This window comes from Gymnoscopelus microlampas (assembly GCF_963454915.1).
Source record: "Gymnoscopelus microlampas genome assembly, chromosome: 9".
Lineage (NCBI taxonomy): Eukaryota > Metazoa > Chordata > Actinopteri > Myctophiformes > Myctophidae > Gymnoscopelus > Gymnoscopelus microlampas.
In genome coordinates, this window is record NC_139946.1 from 48,891,567 (window position 1) to 48,902,219 (window position 10,653).

Genomic DNA, 10,653 nt, shown 5'->3' on the forward strand with positions numbered 1-10,653 from the left:
AGTAATATGGTGTATGGAGAGCTGGGGAGGTACCCAATTTGTATTCTAGTTAAAAAAAGACTCATTGGCTATTGGGCCCGGTTGCTTGAAGGGAAAGAGAGCAAATTGAGTCGTATAATGTATGACTGTCTGCTTAACCTGTTTAATACAGGTGTATACACGTCACCATGGGTTTCGCAGGTAAAGCACATATTGGACGACTGTGGTATGTCTTACATATGGCTGACACAGAATTGTAATAACAGTGAATGGTTGAAACGAACAGTCGAACAAAGGTTGAAAGACCAGTTCCTGCAAAAGTGGCAAAGTGAACTTAATAATATGACATCATGTGACATTTATGTTGAGTATAAGCAAGAGTTTAAGTTGGAAAAATATCTGTTGTGTGACAACCAGAAGAATAGACAGGCCATTTGTAATTTCAGGGTGAACAACACCAGAATCCCAAAGATCATTGGTAGATATAGAGGACTTGAAAGAAGCCAGAGGCTATGCAATCTATGCAATGGAAATCAAGTTGGAGATGAGTTTCATGTTATATTTGAGTGTAAAAACACTACCATTATGAGTCTTAGACAAAAATATCTGCCAAAGTACTATATAACTCGCCCATCTATGCAGAAATTAATTCTACTATTGCAATGTGATAAGCAAAGAGTTATTTATAAATTAGGTGCTTTTCTGAAAAATGTTCTACCTCTGTTTAAGTAAGGCTCGCCTTTTGCTATGTATGTATGTATGAATATTATGAAATGAAAATGTATGATATCTGTGCTCCATACCATGTGAACATGGTCGTGAGTTAAATAAATGATGATGATGATGACAAGTTGTCATCATATGCGGTCCCACATGTTTCCTTACTCTTGTCCCCTGGCCATCAAGCCCGCGAATTAGGTTCCATGACAAAAAGGTTACACGAAACAACAGACTGGTGTATGACTCATGATCCTCGGCTAATGCACTCAGTCTCACAACAAGCTTACAAAATAACATACCCCGCTGTAGATAACACAGTGTTACTGGAATATCACGATGTAGAGCGATATCATGGCCGAGAATTAGACGATCATGAGTCAGCTAAGCCGATGCTCGAGCAGTTGCCTAGTCATATCTGGTCACAAGGAGCGAACGATGTGGGTTTCTGTAATATTGCACCCATCACATTCTCTGTTGACACAGCTGACCCTGTTTACATTCCACAGTACAAAATGAAACCTGAGGCCACGCTAGGCGTACGTCACATAGTCAATGACTTATTGCAGGCAGGAGTGTTGGAGCCTAGTACATCTATTTGGAACACTCCGGTTCTGGCAGTCCCCAAGGCAGGTAAACCTGGTGTTTACCGTTTAGTGCATGATCTCCGTAAAATCAACGCATTAATTACCACTCCACTGGCACCAGTCCCTAATCCTTATGTAGCTATAAATGCACTTAAGCCGTCACATTTTATATATACCACGGTGGACCTGTCGAACGCATTTTTCTGTTTACCTTTGTGTCCGTCACTTCGTGACATATTTTCTTTCACTTTTGAGGGTAAGAAATATCGTTACACTAGACTCCCACAAGGGATGCGCCTGTCACCAGGTCTGTTCAACCAGGTGTTGAAACAACAACTGCTCACGTTCACAGTTCCTCCGGAAGTATGTCTGATACAGTATGTTGATGACCTGATTTTGGCATGCCCTACAGCGGAAGTGTGCCTCGCGGTCACTTCCTCTCTACTCAGACACCTCTGCAACATGGGATACAAAGTCTCCAAATCCAAATTGCAATGTTGCAGACCGAGAGTTTCATTCCTAGGTAGAATAATCAGCCACAGCCACACTTCTCTATGCCCCTCTCAGCTGACTACAATTCTTAGTCATAAAAAACCTGAGACTGTCAAAGAAATGATGTCATTTCTGGGTCTCACAAATTACTCACGACAGTACATACCATCCTATGTTGACAGCACAGCATTATTGAGGGCCATGATCAACGAACATGGCATGAAAAATGGCAAGGTATCCCTCAATTGGACAGCAGCTGCAGAAATGCAATTTGTTCGGTTGAAACAATTATTGAACTCTCGTGTAGAACTTAGTGTCCCAGATTACACTAAGACATTCTTTCTGGATGTTTCTGAAAAAGCAGGGATAGTGAATGCTGCGTTGTTTCAGAAACAAAGGGGGGAGAGGAATGTACTAATGTACTACTCGACGAAACTTTTGCAAGCCGAACAAGGTCAACCTCCATGCACACGCTATGCAGTAGGACTGGCAGAGGCAATAAAGAGAACTGCACACATAGTCCAATGCCACTCACTCACCATACTCACAGAGCATAGCATCACAGCCTTCATCGAATCCAAGGCATTTACACTCACAGCACTCAAACAGTCACGCATGGAGAAAATTCTATTGGCACCCAACATACAGTATGCACACGAAGGTGTCAACATGGCAGATCACATGAATCCATTGCCACCACACAATTGTGTCCAAAGGACGGAAGCAGGTTTGAAACTCAGACCTGACCTAGAAAATGAACAACTTGCACACACGGATACAGTCACATACTACACTGATGGATGTTGTTTCAGAGACGATGAAAAAGGGCTGCAGGCAGGATATGCGGTAGTAACCAAGACAGATACAGGCAGTTGGGAGACAATAGGATCAGGTAAGATAGAAACCAACCCCTCCGCTCAGAAAGCAGAAATAGTTGGTCTGACTACTGCTCTCACCTTAGCCGAGGGAAAGAACGCTAATATCTACACTGACTCAGCCTATGCACACGGGACAGTTCACTACGAACTAGGCAAATGGTTTAGAACTAATTTTATTACATCAGCCGGAAACCCAGTAAAGCACCAACAAGAAATTATAGACTTGGCACACTCCCTCACTCTGCCAAATAAAGTTTCAATCATGAAATGTAAAGGACATGACAAAGCAGGTTCAGAGATAGCGCGTGGCAACCACGCCGCAGACAAAGCTGCTAAGGCGGCTGCAGAATATGTGAGTCCTGCGCTAATAATGACCTCTAACCCCCCAATAACTACCTTGCCCACATGCACGTTAAAAGATCTAATCACGCTGCAGGAAAAAGCAGGAGTTTACGAGCAGCAGGCATGGATAGAAAAGGGAGCAACAAAGTCAGACACAGGTTTGTGGAGAGCACATGATGGAAGAGTAGTTTTGCCCGCTGGTTTAGCTCACATTTTTATCAAGGAAGCTCATGGTCTAGCTCATTGCTCTAAAGCACAGACTTTACACAACTTAGACTCCCAGTGGTGGCACCCCTATCTGAAAGACATGGTAAAGGAACAACTGAGCAACTGCGACATATGTAACGCGTATAATGCCAAGCCAACAGGTAAACCAGCAATGGGATATTATCCTGTACCCCATGCTCCATTCTTAGAATTAGTCATTGACTTCACTGACATGGGACGGGACAATAGGCACAAGGGCTACCGATACATGCTAGTTGTGACAGATTCCTTTTCAAAATGGCCGGAGGCCATGGATGCAAACGAGAGACAAGCGAGGTTGTTTGCAAGTATTTGATTAACCACCACATTCCTAATCATGGATTTCCCCAGAAAATACGGAGTGACTCGGGTTCACATTTCCGGAATGAGCATCTAGAAAAAGTGGAGAAATTCATGGGAATCACCCACAAGTTCGGTTCGGTCTATAAGCCTTCTTCTCAGGGTCAAACGGAACGGTGTAACAGATCCCTTAAGGAGAAGCTAGAAAAGATATGTGTTGACTCAAAACTGAGCTGGACCGAGGCTCTCCCGATCGCCCTTGCATCTCTGCGTAGTTCTGTAAATAGCACCACGGGGTACTCCCCTTTTGAGTTGATCAGAGGTTACCCTTTCCCCGGCCCAGCTACTGCAGCTGTAAGGGGGACCGAAGTGGATTTGTCAAGGATAAATCACACCTCGTTCTACAATGCTCTAATCACATTGGCAGCGTGTATTTCCCAACAGGCTCAACTCAAACGAGAGGAGGTGCACCAGAAGAGGGTAGATCAACAACTAGCTGGAAAACCTATCCACATTGCAGACTGGGTCTTCCTGAAAGTGATAAAGAAGAAGTGGGGAGAACCTAGGTGGACGGGTCCTTTCAAAGTAACTGTCAAAAATTCTCACTCTGTACAGCTAGAAGGAAAAGGTTCCACCTGGTACCATCTGACTCAATTGGCACCAGCAGACGCTCCAGGGGAAAGGCCCCTGGCGCAAGTCCGAGAGGACATTATCACCAGTTGGCTGGACGATCCTGAGGGGGCGCATCTGCAGGAAGAAGTGGGAGGGAACCGAGAGCCATAAGAGACTAGCAGCCAGCGAGGAGGAGTCCACCTATATCTAACTGTATATACTCAAACTGTCTAACTGTTTTCTCTTTCCCTACCTAACTACATTATTTTCCAAAATTGTTAGGCACTGAAGTCCGATCCAGATCAACTGAAAATTACGATCTGTGTAATCAATGCCTCTCTTGGCTAAAATAACTCTTGAAAACTTTGACACACAAGAGTGTAGTATATACATTCATGAGTGTGGGAATTGGCGTATTGAAGTTATAATCTGGGATTCATTGGTAGAGGAACAAATCTGGGCAACCCACGGGGAGTGGGAACAGGCAATCGGGAATCTTTTTAACAGGGACCTGGACCAATATTTTGAAGAAGAGTCTTTGGCCCTATATTTCTCTCGCCTCTAACAAACGTTCATTGCATTTTTTCCTTTTAACAGGCATACTTCAAGTCCTGGCGTAGATCCGAAATGATCAATAAATAACCATTTCTCTCTTACAGACCAAGGTTCGTAAGGATAAGCTGCTTAACAAAAAACAAAGAAAAAATACTTTAAAAAAAATATATATATATACATATTAATAATAATAATAATGAGTAGAAGTGATAGAAGTATATAAATAGGAAAAATAGTTGCAAAATCCAGTAAAGGTAAATTACAGAACGAAAAGTAGTTGCATGCCTCTTAGGGCAGTAGTAAATAGACACCCAAACACAACCAAAATCCATGTGTATTGGCATAACCGGTGGAGAATAGATTATCACAATCATATCACTGGGTTCAGAGATTGTGACCATTTCGAAGAATTTTATATGTGGGAAATATCCCTACTTGATCTGGCAGAAGAAATACTACACATATTGTGAGAAACAACAGCCCCATTACAGTTAATTCTACCGTAAATTTGCGCCCTGCTGACAAACACACCTGAGGGTAGCACCATGTCCACAATTGACCCCCATTATCAAAATGCTCCAGGACGCCGCAGGTTCCTACCAGTAGGATCTAGACCAAAAAATAGGAAGAAGATGTTATGTTATCCACAGCGTCTGGTGCTCGTCACCCTCTGCGTAGCCCTTGCCATCACCCTCCCAGGTTTATGGCCCCTCACCGCGACCACCCGTGACTGACGCAACTGACTCCACCACTGACCACCAGAATAACAACGTGACCAATCCGCAATACGCTGAAGACCCTCTCGCACCACAGCCCTTTTTGGAAAAAATGGTGACTAAAATGATAGCAGATATTGAAACCCGTATACCATGTTCTGGATGCAGTGTACAATATGCGGAGGTAGAAGGCCCGACATTGTACTTTCCAGAGGAGCTAGGTGGTGCAATTAGAATAGATGAATGCATTATAAACCCTAGATGTGTCAAGAATAGCCAAGCGCAACTGTATGTATGTCACAAGAAATGGGCATCCAACGACCAAAAGTGGGGCATGTGTGACCACTGGTCCGATGTGATCTATAACTCAGGAGATCGATGGAAGAAGGCCACGCCTAAAAGTTTCGGAGCCAGACTCAGCATAAGACGAGAAAGCGGCCATTTAGCCGGTCCGGGTATTAACCCACTATGGATAGACTTATACGACGCTGTACTTTCTGACACTGACACTTATGTGTTGGGATCTTACGATTCGGGTTATCCGGTTGGTGTGTTTAAGATCAAGATTGAGACTTGGAAGGACTATAGTAAGCGACAAGAGGCAGAACTGATACATAAAGCCTACGTTAAAGGTCATCATTATTCTTCTGACTTATTTAGGGTAGTCACTCCACCCCCTCCTACCACACCAACCACTCTCAAACAAGGGAAAGTATTCCTGGATAACATGCCTCATAGCATTGCAAAGACAGTTGAGACAGGTTTTGCTCAATCAAACACTTGGCTGGAAATGGTGGCATCACATGGAACAAAGGGTTCTGATTGTGTTGTCTGCTCGGGCCCCAGGCCAAATCTCATCCTAACCCCTTCTGTTTACACCTATGAACCAAGAACCAGGCATTGTCTCTTACAGCTCCATCGCCAGGACAATCCAGAGAAAGAATGCTTGGAGTTGGAAAAAGCTTTTCCCATCGCCCCTCCAGCAGGTATACCACCAATCTTCTCTCCGGTAGTTGCTAACCACTCATGCATAACCAGGCAACAATCCACTACTGGGGTATATATGGGAGACCTAGACCCTGATAATTGCATTGAAACTCTTGACGTTACAGCATGGCAAAATTCAAGTCAGTTCCCTGTCGCCAGAGCAGACGTGTGGTGGTACTGCGGAGGTAGGGCTTTACTAGGTGTTCTGCCCGATGGATGGACGGGCACTTGTGCCATAATCTCCCTGATAACCCCTGTTTCCGTCACTAAGGTATCGGCCGATGAATTAATTAATAAGATCGACAGGTTTGAGACCAATGCTCTCAAACGCAGAAAAAGGGATGCTTTTGATCTGTATGGCCCCAGCCCGGTATATTTGGACGCCCTGGGAATTCCCCGTGGCGTCCCTGACGAGTATAAACTTCAAAATCAAGTAGGAGCAGGATTTGCATCTATTGTTTGCCCATGGTGTATCATCAATTCGAATGTGGACAGTCTTAACTATGTCCACTTTAATGTACAACGTCTTACTAACATCACCAAGGACATCACCACTGGTATTGCAGCCGAACTTCACGCTAACTCCCTCATGACTTATCAAAATCGCATTGCATTAGATTATGTGTTGGCTGCCACTGGAGGTGTGTGTGCCATGTTTCCGTCTTCTCAGTGTTGTGTGTTTATTCCCAACAATACAGCCCCTGATGGAAGAGTGACCCGTGCCCTGGACGGACTCCGCGCTCTATCCGTAGAGATAAAAGAGCATTCTGGCATTAGCGAAGGACCATTCCCTGATTGGTTTGACAGAAAATTTGGCAAGTGGAAAGGGATAGTTGCGTCCATGCTCATGTCCATAGGTGTGTTTATGGGTATCATAGTTACCTGTGGATGCTGTTGCATTCCATGCGCTAGAGCACTATGCATCAGGATGATCGAGACGGTGGTTTCAGGTAAAATCCCTGAGATACCCCCTGCCTACCAATTGATCCAGCAGACGGAACCACGAGAGTTGTATTCTGCTTTGAACCGCGAAATTTCTACTATGCCGATGCCTACTGCCCCTCGCTATTCTAATGTCATGGACCATGTTAATTCTACACTGATTGAGGAAGAGATTGAGCTCATTGAACCCATATATGTTGATCGCATGCCCAATCTCCGAACTGTTGTAACAGAGAGGCAGACAGAGTCGCCTATCTATTGTAAAATTATTGACAATCCCCCTTGTGGCCATAGCAGCCGATGTGCAACGCCCCCCATTGAGGATTCCTATTATGGCGTGGTGGAAGAAATTTGCACTGTGTACATTGATCATTGTTCCCCTGACTTCTTTCCTGTGAGGCGGGCCCCTCTGCTAGGAGAGTGTCCTGACCTGTACCCTAACCCTGACACCGAAGACGATCCCCTCTATGACGAACCCCTCGATGCTTTGAGTACTCAACTGGGTATTCCTGAGACCACGGAGGATCCCCTCAAAGCTTTGCGTGTTCACCTGGGTTAGACCAGGTGAGAAGAGGGAATTGTTGAGAAATAATGCATAATGCAGAATAATACAACATAGTTCTACTTTTACAACATAGCTTTACTTTTACATAAAATAAGAATTACTAAAACACTCTAAATAGAAATACATACAAGTATTAAGTTCATTGGGTTCATAGAGGAATTAAGTTCAGTGGGTTCTTACAGGTATTAAGTTCATATAGGTATCAAGTTCGTTTAAGCACGTTCATACAGGTATTAAGTTCATATAGGTACAAAGTCATAAAGCCACTCAAAAGGTTCATTACATTAATCATGGATTGGAAAAATACCACTAGGCACAGAAATCATCCCTGGTGTACACAGTAGCCTTAAGTACATAGTGTCAGGCATAGAAATCATAAATGATGGATATCCCCGATGTACACAGCAGCCTAAAGTACGCATAGAAATCATAAATGATGGATGTCCCTGATGTACACAGCAGCATAAAGTACATAGGGGGTGACCCGGTCGGAAACTTAACTAAACATATGTTCAGAACACCTGTCAGTAACCTCTCATAAAGTACACAGTGGGTGAACAAAAGAAAATGAAAACCCCAGAGGAAAAACACAGAAACAATCAAAAGATCATAAATCAGATAACGACAGGATATCATGTTACTGAAAGAAAACCCCAGACCTAGGCATAAAGTTATTTTTCAGCAAAGAAAACCAAGAAGTCCCCCTCCCTCTGTCTACACTCGTGCTGAAAGGGGGCGTCCTGCACGCGCCAAGTCAAGGGCATCATGGAACATCTACCACTCATCAACAGACCTGATTGTCACCTCCCATTATCATCAATGTTTACTCTGTGTTCATGGACTGTATATATACGCTCTGTAGTTTAGAAATCGGTATGTAAGACTTCTCGCCCTTCCTTACCGATATACTTGTGAAGAGGGACAATTAGTTTTCCATCAGAGCTCTTGCTGTTGCATGCTGATTCGCTGTATTTGCTGTACTTCAGGTTGTACCATTTGATCTCTTACATTCATTCTGTATTAGCTTAAGTTCATCTTATACTGGACATTACTTAATTGAATATTAATAAATAATTGGCTTTTATAATTCTAAACTGATCTGCCTGGACATTGCATTCCTTTGGTTTCCTCCTATAACAATATCTGAACTCGTTGGGTTTTTCACTTGAACACATAACTTAATGAACAATTTTTCATTGGTGTAAAGGCACAGGAAAAAAAACCCTAACATAGCGTGATGTGACATCATATGACGTATGACATATGACATCTTCAGATCCTATGGACGTCCACCACCATAGCGCCCAAATATAGACATCTACATCATGGCCAGAATCGTAAATAAAAGGAATTCTAGGTAGCACTCTCAGCTGAATATATCTCCCACAGCTTGGGAACAAATGCTAGAGCAGATAGCTGTCCCTGAATTCATACACATACTAACAATCTAAATGGGAATCCCTCGATTCACACACACTCACCCGAGAGCCTAAATAAAAGTGTTCTCGGTTCGCTCGGCGAGAAACTGACAAAGGGACAGCAACAAACAATGGCCTCTGCGTATCTTACTCACCAACAGAAAGTGTTGAGACTGTACAAAAAATCACTGCGACATCTGGAATCATGGTGCATATTTAGGGACAAGTACCGCTTCTATGCCTGCACACTGCGGGCTCGCTTTGACGAGAACAAGAACGAGAAGGACATGGTGAAAGCTACCATGATGTTGAAGGCCGGGGAGGAAGAGTTCTGGGCCAACCAGCACCCCCAGCCCTACGTCTTCCCCGATTCTCCTGGAGGGACCTCCTATGAAAGATATGAATGCTACAAGGTCCCGGAGTGGACATTGGACCACTGGCACCCCTCGGAGAAGGCCATATACCCGGACTACTTTGCCAAGAGGGAGCAGTGGAAGAGACTGAGGGAGCAGAGTTGGGACAGAGAGGTTGCTCAGCTCGAGGCCGAGACCCCAGCCGGTGGTCCCAGGACCGAGGCTCTCCCACCAGCCCGCAAGGAAGGCGACCTCCCTCCTCTGTGGTGGCAGTATGTCACTCGCGCCAGGGAGCGCCCCACATAATCTTCCGTCTCTCCTGACTGATCGCCCCTGCCATCTCCTTATATCAGTGCTTTCCAAACAATGCGTTGGGACAAAACAAAATGTATGGGTCATGAGTAAATACCCCTTTTTTACAATGTGTTTCAAATTGTCAATCCCAAAGATTGTCCAAAAAATAAACAAGACATTCTAAAGAAAATGTTCAAAAACAAATCTAAACAAATCAATAAAATCCATATTTTTTTAAATAAATAGTGATATTGTAGATCGGCTATTTTCAAATGAAATGAGGGCTGGTTCATTCATAACATATGTTTTTGTAGGCCTGGGTCCCAGCATGCAGGTGTCTACAGTGTGCAAGCTCTTCGTTTCATGTTTTATATTTCCCTTTTTCGCTCAGCACCTGCCAAACTTTTGGGTTTGGATGTGCACCTTTATATTGGGTCCCAGGGAGACACTAAATGTAACTTTTGGGTCTACCCAAAGTAGTAGTTGACTGAACATGACTACGCTAGGCTCTCCTTCCATCCGTCTTTACCTCCCGTTCTACTTCCCTCTCACTTCCCTCACTCCCTCTCCTGCTCGCTGATCAACCTCTCGCTCCCCCTTCTCTCTCTCTCTCTGTCCATATCTGGGCATAATAAATTTGCTCTGATGTTGGGGATCTCCGTAAATGGGC

The 10,653-nt window shown here is 44.0% G+C and overlaps 1 protein-coding gene across 1 annotated transcript; it reads left to right on the plus strand.

The window, feature by feature from the left end:
* Window positions 1–9,467: 9,467 nt before the first annotated feature.
* LOC311051720 (NADH dehydrogenase [ubiquinone] 1 beta subcomplex subunit 9-like) lies at window positions 9,468–9,995 on the plus strand (the record flags this gene model as incomplete). Its single annotated transcript, XM_084066328.1, has 1 exon — window positions 9,468–9,995. One exon carries the CDS (start codon window positions 9,468–9,470, stop codon window positions 9,993–9,995), a length of 528 nt encoding a protein of 175 aa, XP_083922454.1.
* Window positions 9,996–10,653: the final 658 nt, after the last annotated feature.